Here is a 24,629-nt window from a genome sequence, read left to right as displayed (position 1 = left end):
GAAAAACAATAAAAATGAGTGCATAATTGTTTCAATATGACAATTTAATCTTCAATCTAATTTTTTTTCCCAGAGAATAAAACAATCAATATAATATAAAAAGTACAAATTAGAAACATCTTTTAAAGTCACACAAGTGGTATTCACAACTAACTTTGTTTTTCCACTATGTTTTGTAAAGAGAGATTAATTAGGCAGAGTCAAAAAGTGGTAAGTAAGAAAAGCATATAAATTTATAATAAAAAATCAAATTACCACAGAACTGAGGTCACTCTAATGGAAAAATAAAAAAGAAAAATTAGAAAAATCAGAATTAAATGTTAAAGAAAAAGAATAACTAACTTTAAAATAAAATGCATTTCTGCATTTTTTTTAATTTACTAAACAAGACAGCATTAGTAAAACAAGGAAGTAAACAGAAAGTACAAAGGAATATGACAAATCATTTTTCTAAAAAGGTGAAACTGCTATGGTTAAATGAATAGAGAAGAACACTACAGGTGAATATTTAAACAGGAGCAAATATTCAAGGACACATTTGGGCAAGAAAGGTATACCCCATGCGCCTTTCAAGTTCTATAATTCTTTACCTACACTGTAATTCTTCATGGATACTTAGGATGGTTATACACTACCCTCCACAATCAGAGTAATACACACTGTACAGCTTCTCCTTAATTTATCTAATAATGGAAGCATTTTTTCAAGGAGCATCTTCTGTGTTTAGAGTTCCATGCATTACACTTGAGGAAATGCTGGGCTAGACCACATCAGGCAACTGAGAATTTATTCTTTTAATATATTTTATAGTTCATCTTTTTTTTTCATATATATTTCTAAGGCTACTTATTTATCAAGGCTCATCTAAAATGTTGCTTCTTTTGTCCAACCCACTGCTAAAAATACTTTTTCACACCTCTTTCTTCCCAGAGTCTAAATACACTTTATGATCTAGGGGGTGGTGCTTACACTGCAATTTTGTAATGTTTGTCTCCTCCACTAGATTTAAGTACCCTGAGGATTGGGAGGATGTCCAGTTTTCTTTATTTATCTCTCTTTTTTTTTTTTAAAGATCTTGTTTATTTATTCATGGGAGACACACACAGAGAGAGGCAGAGACATAGGCAGAGGAAGAAGCAGGCTCCTTGGAGGGAGCCCAATGTGGGACTCAATCTCGGGACCCTGGGATCACGACCTGAGCCAAAGGCAGATGCTCAACCACTGAGCCACCCAGGCGCCCCTCTTTAGTACCTGGCATGGAGCTCTATCCCTATCAGGTGACCCAATGTTTGAATCCTAGTTGCTAATGTCACCAATCTTCCTATTTTAGAAGACTTCAACAAAGTTTCTCATAAATAGAAAAATTTCTCATTTGAGACAAATGTGGGGCTGATAAAAGTCAATGAGTAAGAACTATGGCATAGAATAATAAATATCACCTACTGATATCAGTTTGTTTACAAACTCCTACAAGTTACCTTAATTTTCTAGTTGGGGTCAAGAGAATCTGCTTTGTGCTAGGCCGAATAGTATTTGCCTAATAAGGTAATCAATATCTTAGAGATATTGTTCTAAAACTATTTGTTCACTCTTGGTTGTTAAAGAAATCTCCATTTTCAAAGGTTCAGAATTTCACTAAAATTTTTTTAGCTGACATTTGTTGGCAACGATTTCAGATTATGTTTACATATAATGCTAACTGAAAAAGGCAGCAAACTGTGTTACTATGATTATAAAAACAATACTGAACATAAGTGAGTAAAAACTGAAAGAGAATATGAATTAATAAAAAGCCCATTACTATTTGGTGTGGTGCAATTGTGGGGATTTTCCCCTTCCTTTTTGGGGAGTATATAACTTTTACAATACTATTTATGGAATAACTAGTAATTTTAAAAAACTGTAGGAATCATTCTAAATATTAGTATTATAGAACTATTTGACAAGTATCTTAACAGACCACTACAGTTGCAGCAGAGAAAGACCTAAAATAGTTTAATATGTGTCTTCCTAAGAGCCAATTATAAGAAAAGAGACCCACACATACAGCCCTATTTGTTTCTAATTTTCAAATGTATGTATTCTAACACTAGTTATCTGTCTTCCCTCATGCTATGGATGAAATCTTTCCTAGCAAAATGATACATTAAGATCACTTAGGGCACCTGGGTGGCTCAGTGGTTTAGCGCCGCCTTCAGCGACAACAGTTACGAGTTACATGTGTATTTACTTCAGCCTGGGGTGTGATCCTGGAGACCCAGGATTGAGTCCCATGTCGGGCTCTCTGCATGGAGCCTGCTTCTCCCTCTGCCTGTGTCTCTGCCTCTCTCTCTCTGTCTCTCATGAATAAATAAATAAAATCTTTAAAAAAAAGACCACTTAGGGATCCCTGGGTGGCTCAGCGGTTTAGTGCCTGCCTTTGGCCCAGGGCGTGATCCTGGAGTCCCGGGATCGAGTCCCACATCGGGCTCCCAGCATGGAGCCTGCCTCTCCCTCCTCCTGTGTCTCTGCCTCTCTCTCTCTCTATGTCTATCATAAATAAATAAGTCTTTAAAAAAAAAGACCACTTAAAATTCAATAAGCTAAATAATCATAATTAAAAGTATTCTAGTAAAACAAAAAAAGCAGAACACATATGTAGTGTGGCAACTCTCCTATCCCCTGAAAAGAAATGTTAACTCTTTAAACATCTAAGGAATCTCCTTGATGAGACTATCCCCCCATGAAATATGTATATTCTTCACTTACAGACTCAATATTCCTTGTGCACTTATAATTCTGCTTGGAATGCCTTCACTGCTTTGACACTTTTATGTTTCCAACATCTATTATTTCCAGACTCTGCTCCAGTTCCCCTTCTCATCTTCTCTGAAGACTACTGTAATATCTCAACTCCAGACTTCCTATAGCACATCTTTTTATATCATTCACTTTAGATTCGCTATATATATATATATGTATATATATATATATATACTAGGTAGTTTTATTATTTTATATACTTGTTTCTTTTCATCTAATTGGGCTCTACCACAGGTCAGATTCCTTATCCTAGACATCTCTTGGTAAGCCCTGCTGTAGTACAAACTTCATATTGAATAAAAACTCAGATGCTGATGGTAAAAATACATACCAAATTTGACATGTGACTACAAATTTCTGATCATTTGGTTAAGGGTAATAAAGACATAATTTTCATTTCAAAATACTGCAATTTAATACTTTGGAACTAACATTTTAATAAAATGTGAAATTTTAAATTTAACAACTTAACTGTATGAAAGACAAATTTTTTGAAGGGTTAAGGGGCCCATTTGGAAATCTGTTTTTTCTGGAACTCAGGAAGCCAAAATAAAGTAGAATTTTAATTTATTTTTATTTTTTTAATATAGAATCTTTAAAAAGAAATTCAAACAATAAAACCTTTATCCTACGGCAAAGTCTATTTTATCTCTTTTGCTCAGATAGAAGACAGATTATCTTCTATTCTGAAAGTTACCATATTTCTGTATTTTTGCCAAACTTGTTTCTCCCAAAAAGTATTTTAAGCCATTCACCGAACTTAATTACCAAACTGCAGCTGACACACTGATTTCCCAGCACAAAGAATTTAATTTGCTGAGCTGTATTTGTCAATATTTTCCAAGAATATTAAATCATTTTTGCAGGGTTAGAATGACTACTTCAATTTTTATGGTGTCAGAATCACACTGTAGATATTTAATAGATTGCTAATGTTTTTAGACAGTAACAATAAACATTAAAGGATGTTTTGGGCAATCATTTAATGAAAGGAGGTGAAAGCCTCATGAAATTAACAAGAATAAAATTTAAGATATATTGATTCTATGTAATTTAAAAACAGCAGATTAAAAGATCTATAATGAAATGATTCTCTTTTGATTGGACATTAGGTTCATTTTTCACAAGTAATTCATAATCCTATGGGCAATTTACTTTAACATGAAATGAAATGCAGTACATTAGAATATTAGTCAAGTAAGATCTTACTGTTTAATCTCAATTCCCATTAAGTGCCCAACACTTACCTCTGCATTATAAAATTTGGTTTTCACATCCAATGGTTTGAGAACCTAGTTGAATAAAGCATAACAATCAGAAGAGATTCTCATTTGATCATTTATTTTTGTTTGTTTTAAATCATAGGGCTTAAATCTGTCAAAGGCATTTTCCAATTGTAATTGTAAAAAACTTTTTTAATAGGTATGCAATAGTTTTTGCAAAACAAAAAACAAAAAACCCCCCAAACAATCCCAAATACATTTTTATTTTTTTTTATTTTTTTTAAAGTATCATTCTTTTTTATTTTTTTTTATTTTTTTTTAATTTTTATTTATTTATGATAGTCACAGAGAGAGAGAGAGAGAGGCAGAGACATAGGCAGAGGGAGAAGCAGGCTCCATGCACCGGGAGCCCGACGTGGGATTCGATCCCGGGTCTCCAGGATCGCGCCCTGGGCCAAAGGCAGGCGCCAAACCGCTGCGCCACCCAGGGATCCCCCAAATACATTTTTAAAAGACAACCATCATTTCTTGATTGGATGACAGTTACATGAGTTACATGTGTATTTACTTCATAATATTTTGCTAAATTGAATACATGTATTTTATGTATTTTTCTCTATATGTTTCACAAAATGTTCATTAAAATAAGCAGATAAAATTTTTTTCTTTTAAAAGGCACGCAAAATCTTAAATAAGTGATAGAGCAAAGCAATAGCAGAAGTTTTCCCTTTCTTAGAAAATTTTATTTTTCCAAGTAATCTCTATGGCCACCATGGGGCTTGAACTCAAGACTCCAAGATCAAGACTCACATGCTCCACCTAATGAGCCAGCCAAGTGACCCATAATAATTCTGGGTACATTTATTTACATTGGTTTATTATTCTTACTGATAGTACTTTTTCTTCCACTTAAAAACAGAGGTATGAAAAATATATATATAGCATACTATCTCGATATAATGTAGAGAGTTATATACAGTCATCTCATCCCTTCTTGCACCCACTTACTGGGTTAAACCAGTGGTTTTTAACTGTTTTTAATCATGGAGTTAAAATTGCGTATAAACACAAAACTCTACCTACAATTTTGGTTCCTCATGGAATCCCGGAAGGAAGCTTGGTCCACTAGTCCCAAGGCAATAATCTCTCATTTAAATATTTCTTTAGAAATTTGATACGATTTATTTTAATTTATCTGGACTTCACACTCATTTTAACTCTCTTTTATATTCTTCTGTGCTTTGACATGGCATAAAAACAGCACAATTTTTTATGGATAAGAATCTTTAAGTGAGGGGTGTCTGGCTGACTCAGAAGAGTGTACAACTTTTGATCTTGAGGTCATGAGTTTGAGGCCCTCATTGGGTATAGACATTACTGACAAAAAATAATAATCTTCAAGTTAAATATTATACTGACAATGATAGTGCTTTATTTAGTCTGACTTTAGATTTCTTGTAATATAATATGACAAATCCAGACATATGAAGCTATTTGCTTTATTTGGAGCCTGTTTTCACTGCAGATAAATAGGAATAACTTCATAGAGGGGGAAAAAAGTCATCTAAAAACTATTTACATTGTCATATTCAATACCTGAAATTTGAAGAATTTTCTAAAATACATTTTTTCTCCACCCTGAGTTGTATAGCTCACTGCACACACCAAGCTGAAATAGAAAGATATCTCTGAATCATCTTCAATTTTATTTTTAAATAATAAATCTAAAATACTTCAATTCTACTCACAAATTTGGAAAATATGACTACCAAAGATGTGAAAATATAGCCAAATGAGTCCACAGTAGGAAAAAATGAGGTTCAGTGGAGAAGAATTCCATGAACAAGAAAGCTCTGATTAGCCATATATCATGGTGAAATATATTCCAAAACAAATCCCAGAATAACCAAATAGCTGAATGTACAAAGTAAGTTCATATAAACTAGAAGAAAAATACATGAATTAAAAAAAATTCTTGGATGAAAAAGACTTTTTAATATAAATAGGCAATAGAAAGGAAAAGTCTTAGAAATTTATAAATTGAATAAATGAAAAACACGTTAAAACAAAAAGCAAAATACAAAATGGGACAAAATACTTCTAACAATATGAACAGAAATCTCATAAGCAAAACATTAGTAGCTTTCTCAAGATAGGAGGAAAGGATACATAGATATATTGCAATATTATAAATAGCTAACAAAAATGTGAAAATATTCAGCCTCACAATTAGTCAAAGAAATACAATAGTGAGATACAATTTTTCTACCTCTTAAGATTTGAAAAAAAAATTATTTACAGGTGTTACCAGGATTGATGAGGGTTTAGAGAAAGGAACTCTCTATACACTGTTAGTCGTTACAGGAGATTTAGAAAATAAGCCTTAAGTAAGAGTCTTAAAAATGTTTATATGTTCCTATAGTAATGCTTCAAGCAATCTACCACAGGAAATACTAAGGCGTTCATCACTCTGCTACTTAGAATAGTGGGAGACTAGAAATAATCTAAAATCCAACAGTAGCATAATCAAATTAAAATATATGGCTCAAGGATGTAAGATAAAAATATCTTGGGGCAGCCCCAGTGGCTCAGTGGTTTAGCACCACCTTCAGCCCAGGTTGTGATCCTGGAGACCCCAGATAGAGTCCTACATTGGGCTCCCTGCATGGAGCCCGCTTCTCCCTCTGCCTGTGTCTCTGCCTCTCTCTCTCTCTCTCTGTGCCTCTCATGAATAAATAAAATCTTAAAAAAAATTCTCAAAAATAATGTTTTCAGGGATGCCTGGGTGGCTCAGTAGTTAGTTAAGCCTCTGTCTGCCTTTGGCTAGGGCATGATCCCGGAGTCCATGGATTGAGTCCCACACTGGGCTTCCTGCATGAAGCCTGCTTCTCCTTCTGCCTGTGTCTCTGCCTCTCTCTGTGTCTCTCATGAATAAATAAATAAAATCTTAAAAAAAATAGATTTTTATTTTAATTTTTACATTTGTTAAATTTTACTAAAAATTTATTGTTTATTGAAGTGTATTAAATGTGTAAAATCCTCCATTTATTTATTTTTAAATGTTTTATTTTTAAATTATTTATATTTTTAAAAATCCACAGGGAGCCTGATGTAGGACTCGATCCCAGGACCCCAGGATCATGACCTGATCAAAGGCAGATGCTCAGCCACTGAGCCACCCAGGTGCCCCAATTATAAAAATCTGTAAAAAATATAAAATTAAAAAAAATTTTTATAAAAAAAAAAAAAAAGAAATAACAATTCTCTGTTAGACTGTGGGGTAAGGGGGACAGAGCTGACTTCATGGAACTCATACACTATTTTTTCTTTTAAGAGAGAGGCAGAGACACAGGCAGAGAGATAAGCAGGCTCCATGCAGGGAGCCCAACGCAGGACTCGATGCCTGGTCTCCAGGATCAGGTCCCAGGCCAATGGTGGCGCTAAACTGCTGCGCTACCCGGCTGCCCTGGAACTCATACCTAATGGAAAGGACAGGCACTATGTAATTAATTTTAAGTAGAAGACCAAAAAAATTACAAGTTGTCGATGCTATAGAATACATTAAAAGGGGTATTTAGTTTAGGAGGTCAGGAAACCTCTTTGAGCAGTCATGGTGAATCTGAGACTTGGAGAAGTGGAAGTAAGCTAAACAAAAGAACACAGGCATTCATTCCTTAAGAAGGGGAGAATATATTTCAAGGCATAGAGGAGTGCAAAAGAAAGAGACTTCCAATATGCCTCAATATAAGAAGGGAGAAGTGAGAAAAGGTTAAGAACTAGAGTGACTGGTTAGGATTAGTTCTAGAGAGCTTCCTAAAGCCAATACAGTCAGAATTTTCTAAGGGAAGTGGTAGGTCACTGAGGAGTTGAGTGACTTATCCAAGACCATGTAGTAATAAATGATGAAGCTGAAATTTGAACTCTTTAAATTTTGCCTCCGAAGCTTATGCCAACAACAGAATATATGCTAAGAAGTGCTTACAGAAGAGTTGTCACCAAAATGAACTGATTAATAGCTAATATTATATACTTAAGTCAAGGAAGAGAGGCAAAAATGGTGACATAAGTGGAGATGAAGAAGGGGGGATAATGACATATAGTTAGCAAGAACTAAAAGGACTTTGTAAATTGACTGTGTGTGTGGATGGTAAGGCAGATGAAGTCTAAAATTACTTTCGATGGCTAAAATTTTCATATTTGCCTCTCAAAGAAAAATAGAGCATTCACATTCAAAGACATACATAGGCCAGGAATATAGAATTTGAGGGTTTTGTTTGTTTGTTTGTTTTTCTCATAGCTTGTCTTACTTTGGTTCTATATTTCTGAATTCTCAGGGTAGAGTGTATATACACAGTTAAATACAGAACTGAAAAGCTGTAATTTAAAAAATAAATGTTATTAATGTCAGTTGCCAGTATTTCAAAAATAATGAACCTAACTTTCAATCAGAGTGGAAGCTGGGTTCTGAACACTTGCATGTTTTTTTATTTTTTGGATAAGACCATCTATAGATGCTAACATGAAAACAGAAATAAATGAAAATAATAAATTAATATTTTTTCCTTACAAAACAAACATTTTGTTTAAAGTTTATTTGTGATAAGCATGTAAACCTGGGACATTAAATTCCTTCTTTGGTAGGTTTTTAGGCTTGATGTTAAATGGACAGAACACAAAAAGTTCAAATAAAGGCATACGTAAGTAAAAGAACTAGTATCATTTAATCCTTACATGTGTGTTCCAATTTCCTTTACTTCATGGTGTATGACATCATCAATACAACAATCAGGTTTAAGTTCAGCCACTGCGGCATTGGAAGCTGAAAGATTTAAACGCTGAGAACTTGTCTGAAGATCAGCCTTGAAAAAAAGTTAAAAAAAAAATCTGTATGAGACTGGGTAGCTACAGGGTGTGGCTACACCTGTAGAGCAGGAACAAGGAAGTAGGGTTGATGAGTAGCAACACTTCTTGGTGTCAATCTTTCTATACAACTATGAAGCCTAGAACCACGTTGATGGTTCATACATCCACTCCAAATTAAATAAATAAAATCAGCCAGGAAGTAGGGGGAATAGGTAATGGAATATAAACAGTACCAAATGAACACAACCACAGTGGAAGAGAGGGATGGGAAAAAAAGAACTAACCTAAGTAAGTATGGCAAACAAAAGCTAGAGACAAAAAGAATAGTATGTGAACTTGGTACTCTATTACGTGTGCCTGTTCACAGGGGTATGGATTAGCAATTCTGCAACTGTTATGTGTATACTAGGACTAAACAAAAAAATATGGATAACAAGAGAGAAGTTTCTTATCCTTAGAGAAAAAAATGGTGCAAGTAAGGGAACAGAGAAGGCTGCAATGAAACCTTTAGTGTTGAGCTGGAACCTGAGTTATCAATATGAATATACAGTTTTAAAACATATATATAAATGGATATTCCAGAAACAAATATAGGTAGATGAGTACACATGTGCTACTATCTAACACTAAAAGTTAAATAACTATTCAAAAACAGTATTAGATGTTATTTATAGAACTAGAAATCAGCATTAAAGTCACCAACAAAGAGAGGACCACCTTCTCTAAAATAACAACCAGTTGCTTTCTATTGTATTCCCTTTTTGTTTCTTTTTGAACATTTCTGTGATTGTCATAAATGGCATCCTCCCTTAATCTCTAATATAGTGAATTTTTTTTCAGTTAAAAAACAAACAAACGCTATTGGTTTCCAGTTAAACATGGTAGATTATATAAGCATTTTTATTCTCAAAAATGACACTAAGCTGACAGTAAGAGAATTTAAAAAGTACAGATTCACGGTCTCTCTTCTTTGATTCCAAAATTCCGAGAGTTGTAAAAAATTAAAGTTTTGAGAGCTGAAGTAATAACAGCAGTGTAATTGTGAATCTCCCAAGTCATCTCCCAAACCTTGTGTTAGTATAATTAGAAACTAGCAAATGTCCAAACTTCAAATTACCTGTAAGTAGACAAATATCAAAATTTTGCCAAGCGATTTCTCATGCTCTTGTCATGTGTCTTGGCAAAGAATGAGAAGTTTAAGGAAAGAGTAGAGATGGGCCTAACACTGATCTAAACCACTTCCAGAAAGACAAAGCCTATTCTAAGTGTGAAAATACTGAGAAAGTGCATTACTGGAAAGAAAACACTTCAGGGGAAAAAGAGTTAAAAAGGAGAGATAGCTTTTAGAAATGAGTGAAGAGGAAAAATTTAGGACACTACAATTCATATAAAAAGAGAAAATCTGAGGAACACACACTCCCTTCTTCCTCCATCAGCTTCCCCAAAGGCCACCCAGTAAAGAAACCAAACTTTGTTCACAATGCTTTAAGAGGGTGTTTTTGAATTAGGAATATCAAAGCACCTAAACTACATTTCATAGAATGCAAAGCCACGAACAGTCTTCATCTATAGAAAAATACTGTAAAAAGAGGGGCGGGGACGGCTGGCTCAGTTGGTTAAGTGGCCTACCTTCAGCTCAGGTCATGATCCCAGAATCCCGGGATCGAGCCCTGGATCCCAAGCACTGTGCTCTCTGCTCAGCAAGGAGTCTCCTTCTGCCTCTCCCCACAACTCATGTACACTCACACTCACTCTCTAACAAATAAAATCTTTAAAAAATACTGTAAAAAGAAAATAGATGAGAACTGAAATAATTCACTGATTAAAAACTGCCACCCAAAACCAATAGTGAACAATTGTGTACTAACAGAAGACAACTGTAAAATAGTCAAACTGAATTAACTATCTTCAAGAGAATATCTGAAATATGAAAAAATACCTAGAATGAGAAATTTTATTTTTAAAGATTTTATTTATTTATTCATGATAGACACAGAGAGAGAGAGAGAGAGAGAGAGAGGCAGAGACACTGGCAGAGGGAGAAGCAGGCATCATACAAAGAGCCTGACGTGGGACTCGATCCTGGGTCTCCAGGATCACGCCCTGGGCTGCAGGCGGCGCTAAACCGCTGACCACCGGGGCTGCCCAGAATGAGGAATTTTAAATCTAAGACTAAAACTTTTTGTTGTGTTCTTTTAGCATGGAGCTAAAACTTTTTTTAGAGAAGAATATATATGGTTGAATTCAGTAAAGAAAAAAAAGGACACAAATCATATCAGAAATGTGAAATGACAAAATAATAGAATATAACTACTATTAAAATACAATCCATGAAAACTTTTTAGAAATAAAAAATCAAAACTTACCTATTGAAAGGGTCCACTTGCTATCAGAGAAATGACATCAAACAACCAATTCTAAAACATACAGGGAAAAAAAAATCCCCAGGGCCTCCAGGAAAATTATCAAATAACTTACAAGGCAAGAGAATTAGACTGGCATTAGTCCTCTCAAAAACAGCATATATAACTAAGTAACAAAGGAGTAGCATTTTCAGAAATCATATAGAAGGAAAATATAATAAAGAATTTTATATCCAGCCAAACTGTCCTTCAACTATAAAAACACTTTTGAACATTTCAAGGCTCAGAGGATATTACACCCACAAGCATGTCCCGAGCATACTTAAGAAATCCCCATCCAATCAACATGCAAATAAAAATGGGAAGATATGAGAAAGGGGAAAAGGAAAGTGGTCTAAGCAATAGGTAAGATTTGTTAAAGGATGCTATTAAAGACTAAAAGCCCTACAGTAAGCAGTTGAGTAAGAAACAGTGAAGGGGGGAATATCATAAAAGGCATAAATATAAAGGCAAAACTTAAAACAAAAATACAAACTTTCTTAAACACAAAAATTATTTGAAAAATAAGGAATGAAAACATGTTGCGCAGAGAAAAAAGTTATAGCAGATATAACGTAATATGCTTACTATTTAAATAGACAATAACATGATATATTTGAAACCAACCATGTAAACTTATCGATACATGTGAATGGACTAATTCATCTAACAAAAAGATTCAAGATGGCTTACAAAGCCAGACCAAATATGTGTTATATAAAAGAAACATCAATAAAAACAAAATGACTGAGAAAGGCTAAAAATAAAAAGAACAAAGACACACCAGGCAAATAGAAACAGTTTACAAAACGGGGTAGTGATACAGACACTTCAAGTAAGATCTGAGCTGAAAACCATTAAACATAAAAAAGGAGAAAACTTTTAATATTATAAGCCACAATTTGAAACGAAGAACAAGCATCTGTGAATGAAACAGCATAGCCTTTATCAAGCACAAAGTATAAGATATAAATAGAAGCATACTAATAAGATTAACATGTCATTTTCAGTACAATACAGATCAAGTTGACAAAAAAAAAAAAAAAAAAGGAAGTAAAGATAAAGATACAGGAGACCTAACAACACCATCAGTAAGATAAATCTTATGGATCTACATATCTAGCTTTACAATGGGTAACAGAAAATACACTTCTTCTCAATTACACATGAAATATTCATTAAGAATTAATATTAGGTCACAAAGAAAACACTAGCAAGTTCTATAAGTAGGAATAAAACAAGAAAAATATTTATCACAATGCAATTAAACAACCTTTAGATCATTAACCAGAAGGAAAAAAAAAAAAAAAGCTTTTCTATCTGAAAAACCCATTAAACAACTCTTGGGTAAAAGAGGAAATAAATACAAATTAAATTATAGAATTCTTAAAAACTAATCATAATGAAAACACTATATGTTAGAATCTGTAGGATATTTTTAAAGTGGTCAATCAGAAGAAAATTCACTTTTATCAACAGAAATTAAAAAATGAAAATTTAAAAATTAAATCCCCAGCTGAAAAGCTAGAAAAGAACAAAGTAAAAAATTAGAAGCACATGAAAAGAGCTTGTTAAAAGCAAAAATCAATGAGGTAGAGAAAAAAAAACAAGTAATGAAATATAAATTAAATACAAGTAATGAAAATAGCTTTTTTGAAAAAAAATTAAAATACACAAATCAAAAGATAGTTTAATGGGAAAAAAAAGCAAAATTAGGCAAAATAAGAAGTGATCAGGGGAAAATAACACTGAAAGAGCAGAGTTTTTTTAAGAGACAACTTTGCAGACTTGTATGCAAATACTACCTGAAGTGGAGCATTTCCTAGAATAAAACAGTTTAACAAACTGTTATACACTGTTAGATGTAAAAAGTTTAAAATGATCTCCACAGGAAAAAAGTAGAAATGTTACCAAGAAACTTCCCCCATCAGACACACAAGCTCACATGATTTCACAGAATTCTATAAACCCTACAAAAACCAGACAGTCTAAATGCTCCACATATATTATTCATTAAAATGACACCGAAAATGAAGGAAAATTATCTCCATCTTTTATTAAGAAACCGTAATACTGACATCTAAAGCTTTGATAGACAACATAAAAAAGAAAAAATCAGGCCAATGTCATGCTGTGCTTCCTCAGCTATATCCTCTTAAGTTATTCTGATGTAAAAAATGGCTTATGTGTGTATATCATGAATCTGAACATCTTACCTGAGAAACTAAGATAACCCTTGTTGGGCACTGCACAATAAATATTAGCTACTATCATTATTAAATACTGCTGCCTTTATGAAATTAAAACTGAATAAAGCCAACATAATACATATTTTATACTAAGTATGCTATATTATTACTTTCTTAAATACTGACTTAAATCATATGCACTTGGTGATTTATTCACCTTACAAAAATAATCATTTACTGAAAGTCAAGTGTATGCCAGGAAAAAACTTTATATTCTCAAACTTCTCAAAGTCAGACCTTTTCACAATCAATATAGAGGCTGGCCAACTTTTTAAAAGGTCAGATAGCAAATACTTTGGACCTCACAGGTCATACAATGTCTTTGCAACTCTACAGCTCCTCAGTTGTAGCTTGAAATCTGTCCTAGGTAATACATAAATGAATGACTGTGGCTGTGTGCCAAAAAAACTTTACTTATGGACATCAATCTCTGCATTTTCACATCACAAAGTAATAAGATTGTTTCTTTTGGATCACTTGAAAATGTAGAAACCATTCTTAGCTCAAAGGCCTTATAAAAACAGGCAAGAGACCAAATTTGGCCTGCAGGCTGTTGTCTCCCAACTCATGATTTAATAAAAGGCAGAAACTCCATCCCTGTATGACAAACATACAAACATTTATGAAAATTTTGCATCTAGTTTCTGGTAGTTGGGTCATATGTGAAATTTGGGATACTGGCTCTCTGAGGTTCTTTTCAATTCTAAATACTTGCTGATCACTTTAAAACTCATTTTAATTGGACTTCCCTTTTGGCAATGCTCTAGTAACATAAAGTTACCACATAAAGATCCCCTTGATGACTTCTCCCGACTTACCCTAAATCTTTACTTTCTTCATGCCCTTTCTCTTTCTGAATAAATTTCAGTCTCTGGCCATTCCACCCTGAACGCACCTGATCTCATCTGAATACATTTCAGACTATTTAACTGAGTTGCATATTTTATCACTTGATTTCTAAATTACTGTGACAATCTTCAAACTGGTATATTTCCTACAAAGCAACCCATACAGTGCTTTCCTATCCGTCGTCCAACACAGTGTGAATACCTTTGCTCAAGAGGTCCCCACTGACTGCCCACTGCCTTAAAAAAAAGGGGGGGGGCCCCTAAAACCTTTAGCGATAACCTGGCTTTCAAGACGCTCCACTTCAGGCTACGACACATCTCTGTAACTTACCTACTTCTTCTATCAGTTGAATTTTGCTCACTGTTACAAAGAACACATTATGGATTCCCATGCCTCTGCTCCTGATTAGCATGTACTTCTTTTTCTCTAAATCCTACCACTCTTTCAAGATCCTGTTGTGTTTCTCCTCCAGGAAGACTTCGTGACTGACATGATCCTCTGTGATCCTCCCCTTTCAAATTTTACTGTGTTAATCACAAATTATTAATAAAAACTTGAACCTTGGTCTGCTTTGTCACCCTAGCAATCACAACCTTTGAGAATAAGGAAAAATGATTCTGTGCTTAGCATATTATCTTATACCTTTAAGGGTTGAATTAATGCCTGCTGTTAATGAGAGTTAAAAGTCCAGTATCAAAATGCATTTTAAGGAAGTTTCAAAAACATAAGAAATTACAAAGCTTATAAAAGCATATACATATCCCAAACAAGAATGCCACTTACTTTTACTAATATATCTTTTACAACTTGATTGCTATCATTATGAACGCTGATATAACTGGAAAAGGTCTCTCCCAAAAATATATTCCTGTAAAATAAAGTACACTTTTAGCCAGAAATTCACCCAAGCTTTAATATAAATATTCTGTATGAGCACCACTAAGAACTTAAGATGGAAAAGAATTTACTAAAGGATAGAAATCACGTGGACAGTCCAGATAGCTCAGAGGTTTAGCTCCGCCTTCAGTCTAGGGTGTGATTCTGGAGTCCCGGGATCAAGTCCCATGTCGGGCTCCCTGCATGAAGCCTGCTTCTCCCTCTGCCTGTGTCTCTGCCTCTTTCTCTGTCTGTCTCTCTCTCTCATGAATAAATAAATAAATAATCTAAGATAGAGATTCGTAAAATACTACTTTAGCCTTCCTTTGTATACCCTAGGCTGCTGATTCATTGTCCTGTATAGCTCAAAATACTGACATATGCTATAAAACATGGTATCTATTATGGTCCTCAACTATTGCACAAACAGCCGTTTCCCTAGACATAAGCCCCTGAAATCAGACCCATGTTAAAAGTCTTATGATTTATTTCTGAAGAGGCTGGAAATGGCGATTTTTGATATAACTTATACCCTAAATCTAGAAGAGACCCAAGTAATCGATCTCAGTATTTTTTACCAATGTGTCTAGTTTTTTAAGTTTTTTAATAACTTTAAGTTATTCTAATATAAATAATGGTTACATGACTACTGGCCTTACTTTGTATTTTTTGTATATTTTATAAGAATACCTATTTATAAATATATATTACACAAAAATCCATAAAAATATTTTACATGAATATATTTCCAAGCTTTCAAGATACAAGTTAATGACCATATTCCGTAAACTGTTTTTAAAAACCTAAAAAATTCCATGTGGTCTTAAATTCTCTCAGTTGCAAACAGACTGAAACCAAGGGCATCTACCTCATTAATAACCCAGAATAAGAGTAAGAAAGGGAAAAACTGACAGTTCTTATTTTTTTTTTTAATTTTTATTTATTTATGATAGTCACACACAGAGAGAGAGAGGCAGAGACACAGGCAGAGGGAGACGCAGGCTCCATGCACCGGAAGCCCGACGTGGGATTCGATCCTGGGTCTCCAGGATCGAGCGCCCTGGGCCAAAGGCAGGCGCTAAACCGCTGCGCCACCCAGGGATCCCTGACAGTTCTTAAAGAGCTGACAAGTCTTATAACTTATGTTGGGAGAGGGGCCATGAAACTGAACAAGAAAGTCACTTCTGAAAGACATTTATATTAAATCAGTAAAATAAAAGGAATACATAAAATTTTATCATCCTAGAAACCACTATTCATACTTGGTATTATCTTTTTTTAATTTGCAGGGGGTTAGGAGGGGATGACAGAGGGAGAAGAAGAGAGAGAATCCTAAGTAGACTCCATGCCCAGCACGAGCCCAATACAGGGCTTGATCTCACCACCATGGGATCACAATCTGAGCTGAAATCAAGAGTTGGACACTTTACTGACAGAGCCACCTAGAAACCCCCATCCCTCCCTTTTTTTTGTATCTTATTTTTTAGTTAAAACAAAACAAAACCCAGAATCACAAAGTATAATTTTGGTAAAATCTTTTTTTCTTTTAACTACATAAGTGTGTTAGGATGAGTAATTTTCCATTCCATAGTTATTTTATGAGAACATAATTTGTAATGGCTTTAAGTAATGTTGCATAGTTTATATCAACATATTCTTTTTTTTTTTTAAAGATTTTATTTATTTATTCATGAGAGACAGAGAGAGAGAGAGGCAGAGACACAGGCAGAGGGAGAAGCAGGCTCCATGCAGGGAGCCCGATGTGGGACTTGATCCCGGGTCCCCAGGATCAGGCCCTGGGCTGACAGCAGTGCTAAAGCGCTGAACCACCCAGGCTGCCCTCAACATATCATTCTTACCCAAAATTCTGTGGTAAAGTCAACATTTCTCCCAACATTAAAATTTCTGCACCATTTACAGTTGAAGGATCATCTCTCATGAGTTGGTTAAAGAGATCTCCTATAGAAAGAAAAACATAAATTCTAACTTAATCTTGTAAGTTTTACTTCCATAAAGAAATAGCTAGAAGAAATATTTTTTAAAAAGAATCTTAACAAAAATTATATCATAAAAATCTAATTTATAATCTTTACTACAACAAATGCATGCCAAGAAATTCTAGTTTCATAGAAAATGAACACTTTAGAAACAAAGGCAAATGAACATCATGAGATAAAAAATATATTTAGTGAGCACTAATAATTTTAAATAAAGAGAATGCTAATACACACATTGATGGAACATTTAAGGATAAATAAAATTTTAGTGTCATGACTATGAATGTATCCTTACTAAAATTAAAAGTTTCTTGTTGCCATGGGATATCAACAGTACCTTGACTTAGAGATTATGGGTGAGATCTACTACTTAGATGGTTACCATTTACATCATACAAAAACTGACAAAGAATGCAGCAAATAATTAGTATAAGACTGGCAAAACTATGTTTATTCCAAGGTAATACAGGCAATCTGTGTTTCAACTTTTCCCTAAGTGTAAGCAGAATAAAGCATACCAGGCAAGTCTTTTTCTTCGCATGTTACTGGAATATTGGTGAATAAAGTAGGCTTAGTTAACCGCATCACTGTGAATTAAGAAAAAAAAGAAAGAAAATATTAATATTGCTTTGAGCTAGTATTCCCAAACTGAGTGTATGGTACTCATCAATTCTATAATAAAATCAAATACAACCTGAAAACTCCCTAAATATAATATTAAGTACTTCCAAAACTCACACATCATTTACTAAAAATGTTAATTTATAACAGAAAACCTTATATGATTTACTTAAAACCTAATATATTAAAAAATTAAATGTAAATGTAGAATATCACATTATAGAAAAACTAGAAAATAAAGAAACTTTAAAGCTTAAGGTATATGAGAAAAAGACCTTTTTTTCCCCCCAAAGATTTTTATTTATTTATTCATGAGAGACAGAGAGAAAGAGAGGCGGAGACACAGGCAGAGGGAAAAGCAGGCTCCATGCAGGGAGCCCGTGGGACTCAATCCCAGGTCTCCAGGATCAGGCCTTAGGGCTAAAAGCAGCGCTAAACCGCTGAGCCACCCGGGGTTGCCTGAGAAAAAGACCTTTAAAATAATCTTGAGTGATGTTTTGATTCACCATCTTGAAGATGAAAGAGTAATTTTACAAAAAAAGAATCTTTATAAAGCTTTATCTCTTGGTTCTAATCGCCAGCCACTGGAAGTTCAGTAAGTGGATCTTTATGTATTATTAATTCTGTACAGAAATTACAAAATTATCACTTAATGTACAGCTTTTTAAAATTCCAACCAAAATTAAGATTTGTTCTTGGGACATAACAGAGTGTGCCGAAGCTTAGAAAAAGAAGTAAAAATAAGCTAGGGAAATTAATGGGAAAACAATGAGGAAGAAATGTATTTACCATATATTAAAAGGTAGTCTATAATCAACTAACTGGCTTATTAATGCAAGACCACAGATGTATTAGTTTAAAAAAGATTATTAGGATGCAGAAAAAAAATAAACATGACAAAGTGCTAGCACAACTAGTTAGCTATTTGGAAAAAATTAAAAATTTAATTAAATTCATTTCAAATATCAAATAAATTGCCTATGTATCAAATATTTAACAGGCAAAAAATTAAGCCACAGAAAACTAAAAAGAGTGAAAATTTATGAAACCTAGCCTAGTGAGGACGTTCCAACTAAAAAACAAAATGTTTTTCAATTATTTTAAAAGATTGATCTTTGATCAGATCAAAATAAAGACAAAAATTTAACAGTAAAAATCATACAAACTTGGACGCCTGGGTGGCTCAGCGTTGGGCACCTGCCTTTGGCCCAGGGTGTGATCATGGAGTCCCAGTATCAAGTCCCACATCAGGCTCCCTGCATGGAGCCTGCTTCTCTCTCTGCATCTCTCTCTCTCATGAATAAATAAATAAAATCTTTAAAAAAAATCATAAAAACTTGTAAAATATTTCAGAAAATTAATCAAAGAAGACTATTTCTTTATACTCTATTAAAAATGTTCATTCAAATCAAACCAAAAAACTTTTAAAGACTATTTCCCAAAATGGTCAATTCACAATATAAGTGGTATTTATTAGTATATGTAAACATGTACCACCTAACTACTAACTAGCGATATCATTCATACCAAATTTAGTGCCTTTATCCTGGTTTCAGCCTAAATGTCATCTTTTCCAAAAAAGAAGTAACAGCTCACCTTGTTTTTCTGATAGTCCCTTATATTTATCATGAACTGATGTACATACTTATTTATAGCACTCTGATTCAAACTCCATGAGGTTTAGGCTCTTAAGTTTTATATTGTTTTCTGGTTTTGTTGCTTGACATAGGTTCTGGCACATAGTATACTCTATAAATCTTTGCTGAATGCAAGAATTAGCACCTCACCCAACTCCTCAAGTAACTGGCATTATCTTGAAGATGTTGTTTCATGAACTGAGGTCATTAAACAATGTTATATTAAATAGATGGCTGTTGAGGGGTGCCTGGCTGGCTCTTGGTCTCAGAGTCATAAATTCAAGCCCCATGCTGGGCACAGAGCTTAAATAAATAAAACAAAATAAAAACAGATAATATAACTAGATGGCTATTGAAACAGGCAACAGATATTAACCTTAAAATTTCTGAAGTCACTTGTATAACTGGTATTTACTAGTGGTAGACAGTATGCTAAATACCTCACAAGTATCAACACATTTAATTCCCATGACTACAAATTTGGTATCATTATCTACCAAGGATGACACTTGGGGAAGGTAACTTGCATATAAAAGATTACACAGCAGATAGGTTGCAAAATTAGATCTGAACTCAGATAAATTCACTTTGTTCAAAAATAATTCTCTATATTATTAATTATAAGTCTATTTATAGACCTATTGGGCCATAAACCTGCACTGTGATGTCTTACCAGAAACATCCTATAGGAATTCAAAATAGGACTCCATCTCAAACAGTATTAATCAGCTAGCTACCGATTGTTGACGAGGCAGGCACTGGAAGTGGTTGAGGAGGTATTTCTAACTTTCTATTTCGCTCTTTTTTCTATCGAAAGTCGATTAAAATTAAGTACAATCTGAAGGGGATTAAAAAAACGCTCTAAAAATGAGATAGATGAGACAGGTTTTGTTTTTTTTTTTCACAATCCAAATATCTAAGACTCTAAGCTCACCTTTAACACCAAATGGTGCTCTCTATTCCCCTTTATTTTCATTTCAGAAGAAATCTAATTTTAATAAAAATACATTCTCAAGGGAATCCTAAAACACTCTTTTAAAAAAGTGTCCTTGAAAATACCATGTGATTTCACTCATATATGGAATTTAAGAAACAAAGCCAGCAAAAGGAATAAAAAAAAGACTGAGACAAACCAAGAAACAGATCCTTAACTAAAGAGAACAAACAAATGGTTACCAGAGGGGAGCGGGGTGGGGGCATGGGTCAAGCAGGTAAAAAGGATTAAGGTGTGCACTTGTATTGAGCACCCTGTATTGTATAAAGGTGCTGAATCACTTTTTGTACGCCTGGAACTAATATTATGTGTATGATAACTAACTGTAAATTAAATACTTAAAAAAAAAGATAAATTGTTTTTGAGTTTACCCGAACATGTAGCCAACTTATTTCCTTAGTATATGCTCAAACTTCCACTGTGTACAAAAGTCTTAGAAAGCTTAATTTTATGGATTCTATGATTTTCTAGGGGATGAGATAATAAGTAGTGGATAAAAGATAACCCTCCATTAAAAAAAAAAAAAACTTCCCAAACTGGTATTAAAAATACCTGTTTTCTTCATATTTTCAAAGAGGGTAAAAATTAGTGGAGGAGGGGGGATAGCAGTTGGTTAAGAATACTATCATCCTGAAGACTCAAAGAAAACTACTATAAAGCACAGTTTGTCATATTGCCGATTCTGAAACACAAACTGGGAAAGCCCAGTAGTAACTTAAAAGTATGACATATCAAAACACATTATTTCCCGTCTTACAGCAAATTAATGAACCTCGAATATTACATGTAATGTTAGTTGGAAAAGAGCAAATACCAACAAAAAGTAAGGTTTAACAAACCTGGCAGAGGAAATATAAAGCACTGGTTATTCATTTTTAAAAGATGTATTCATTTTATATATTTAGAGAGAGTACATATAGATGGGGGAAAGTCAGAAGGAGAGGGAGAGAAGCAGTGAGCATGGAGCCTGAAGCCAGGCTTGATGTTATAACTCTGAAATCACAACCTGAGAAGTCAAGAGTTGGGTTAACCCACTGAACCACCTAGGCACCCCAGTAAAGCACTGGTTATTAAAAGATAATCTTACATTCAGCCTTCAATGTTAAAAAAGATTCTTGGTCAAAAATTAAAGAGGCGAAGAGAGTATGTGATTTTCAGCCAAGTGCCAAATCACGTAATCACTACGCACAGCAACTAGTGTCATGTGTGGCACCATTCTCATTGGAACTCACAAAACAGACATTTTTATGAAATCTAGGTTTCAACTGTTATTAAAAAAAAAAAACGTGTGTAAGTCTTCAATAATTTATGAAATTAATGAACTAATGAACTGGGCCAAGTTCAACTTGTGTATACATTTTGCTTGGAAATAACATGAAAGAATTAAATTAGGGAGAATCTTCTTCAAGTTCAGAGTCCTTAACTATTTTCTACAGTCTTGCCTGTCTAGTCTCTGAATAATTTCAAGTTTGTGAACTGTGAATTCTGGGCATTTTGAACACATTATATCAAAGTGAATCATTATGCAGGAGCTCATCTCTGAAATTCTCGAAAAAATGGCCTTTAAGATATTTGATGAATTGGCAAATGAAGTTAAATTCATATGATACCCTCCACATCTTTCGTTTATTGAATTTCACATTTATCTGAAGGTAGAGAGGTTGTCAGGTAAAAAATAATATTATGGTACTGCTACCACTTTCCTAAATAGTAAATGCTATCAGTACTTTATCAAATGTCCTCAGAGATTCACCTTTCTGTACACATTCTTGTGTCCCCAATTATCTTCCAAATCTATGACTTAACAGTGGAAATGAGAAATAGTGCAGAGACCTTCTATTAGCTAGTGCTAGAATCATCAGTCCTAAAGTTCTAAATACTCTAAAAAGCTACAAAGTAGCAGTGGATTCTAAATTCTTAGGTATTAATTACCTAAGTATTGTCTAGGTAGATCAGAAATGGATCTCCCCTTCTTTTGAAATCATGAGCACTATTTGCCGTAAAACTCAACCTTGAGTTTTCCATGTCTGATTGCTCTTTCCTTGCTTCTCAAAGAGGTAGAAAGCAATTGATACAAGTGAGAAAAATTTAAATCTGCCACATATGAAGGCAAAGAAACTTTACAAAAAAAAAAAATATATATATATTTTTATTGGAGTTCGATTTGCCAACATATAGTATAACACCCTATGCTCATCCCGTCAAGTCCCCCCCAGTGCCTGTCACCCAGTCACCCCATTCCCCCCCACCTCCTATTCCAGTACCCCCTGTTCATTTCCCAGAGTTAGGAGTCTCTTTGAAACTCTTTTAATAAAGTGTGATTCTTGGCTAAAATTAACAACTCAGGAAACAATAGATGTTGACAAGGATGTAGAGAAAGGGCAACACTCTTACACTGTTGGTGGGCATAGAAACTGGGGCAGCCACTCTGCAAAACAGTATGTAGATTCCTCAAAAAGTTAAAAATAGAGCTCCCCAAAACCCAGCAATTACATTACTAGGTATTTATCCAAAGAATACACACATAGTGATTCAAAGGGGAATGTGCACCTCAATGTCTATAGCAGCAATGTCCATAACAGCCAAGATGTGTAAAGAACCTAGATATCCACTGATAGGTGACTGGATACAGAAGTTGTGGTATACACATAAAAATGGAATATTACCCAGCTATCAAAAAGAATGAAACTTTGCAATAACATGTATGGAACTAGAGAGTGTTATGCTAAGTAAAATAAGTCAGAGAAAGACAAATACCATATGATTTCACTCACACATGGAATTTGAGACACAAAATGGATGAATATACAGAAAAGGAAGGAAAAACCAAATAAGATGACAAAAGAGAGGGAGGCAAACCATAAGAGATACTAATCTCTAGGAAACAAACTAAGGGTGGTTGGAAAGGAGGTAAATGGGGGGGAAGAGGTAATTTGGTGATGGTCATTAAGGAAGGCACGTGACATAATGAGCACTTCATGTTACATGCAACTGATGAATCAGTAAATTCTACCCCAGTAACTAATAATACAGTATATGTTAACTAAATTGAATTTAAATATTTTTTTAAGTATGATATCCGGATAAAAAATGTCCATAACAATCTCATGACTTGATTGTACCTTATATTTTCAGTGCTGTGAACAATCATTTCAAAATAATAAAACTACATCAGAAAAAAATTGTGTTCTGTTCAAGTTACATAACTTTTAACCCTTGTTTAGCAGCCTTCTGGTAAATAAGACCTAAACAAATTAAATCCACTGTCTTTGACTGCCTAATAATATTAACAACTCTTATTTGCAAAGCTTGCTGGCAATATTGAATAACTTCTTGACATTTCTGCAGCCGTCCATGGTGAAAAGATGATTAAGGAAAGAAAAAGGAAGTAATTACTGAAGAAGTGACCTCAGAAATTCCCTCCAGACCTGGTGATTTTTTATTTAAAGACATTTGGAAGCATCACATACACATGATGATTATTTTCTGGACAGCAGGCTCACTTGAGACAATAAAAAGGTAACTGAAAGTAGTTAAAACAGTATTTGGACAGACTGAAACCTAATTGGAAAATATTATCTCTTTATTTAAAAATTAGTAGCTTGAGGATGCCCAGGTGGCTCAGTGGTTGAGTGTCTGCCTTTGGCTCAGGGCGTGATTCCTGGGTCTTGGGATCAAGTCCCACATCGGGTTCCCACAGGGATCCTGTTTCTCCCTCTCCCTGTGTCCCTGCCTCTGTGTCTCTCATGAATGAATGAATGAATGAATGAATGAATAAATAATTTTTTAAAAAATTAGTAGTTTGCTCTTTAGCAACCTCAGCTCACTCGGGCTATGAAGAATCTCTCCAAATGGCATGTACATGTATTATTGAGCCCTTACTGAATCAAGCACCACAAGACAAATGTGTGTCTTCGTTCCAGAAAGACTACAGTCTTACTTTTTTTTTTTTTTTCTCCCAGGGAGTTGGTTCGACCTTGTAATGAGAATAACTCCACATGAGCTCTGTAAGAACAAGGTCCATGTTTCTCTCCTTCCATACTACATTCTAACATCTATCTCATGGTAGGCATTTAAAATTTGCCAAATAAATACATTTTTACATATAACTTTTAT

General features: G+C 34.1%; 1 protein-coding gene across 7 annotated transcripts in view; it reads right to left on the bottom strand.

The window, feature by feature from the left end:
- TRAPPC13 (trafficking protein particle complex 13) overlaps window positions 1-24,629 on the bottom strand; it is a 38,971-nt gene that overhangs the window by 9,280 nt on the left and 5,062 nt on the right. For 4 of the 7 annotated variants that reach the window (XM_038530742.1, XM_038530743.1, XM_038530739.1 and 1 more), the window contains exons 2-8: window positions 17,780-17,848; window positions 17,124-17,223; window positions 15,172-15,256; window positions 8,757-8,884; window positions 5,622-5,694; window positions 4,050-4,094; window positions 256-273 (exon numbers count right to left, since the gene is read on the bottom strand). In XM_038530742.1, the coding sequence (XP_038386670.1) occupies window positions 256-273; window positions 4,050-4,094; window positions 5,622-5,694; window positions 8,757-8,884; window positions 15,172-15,256; window positions 17,124-17,223; window positions 17,780-17,848 (518 nt within the window). The remainder of the gene's footprint in view (window positions 1-255; window positions 274-4,049; window positions 4,095-5,621; window positions 5,695-8,756; window positions 8,885-15,171; window positions 15,257-17,123; window positions 17,224-17,779; window positions 17,849-24,629) is intronic. The other 3 variants (XM_038530744.1, XM_038530745.1, XM_038530741.1) reach the window with 1 other exon arrangement.

Source organism: Canis lupus, chromosome 2 (genome assembly GCF_011100685.1).
Source record: "Canis lupus familiaris isolate Mischka breed German Shepherd chromosome 2, alternate assembly UU_Cfam_GSD_1.0, whole genome shotgun sequence".
NCBI classification, from domain to species: Eukaryota; Metazoa; Chordata; class Mammalia; order Carnivora; family Canidae; genus Canis; species Canis lupus.
This window is presented reverse-complemented; position numbering and strand designations above follow the sequence as displayed.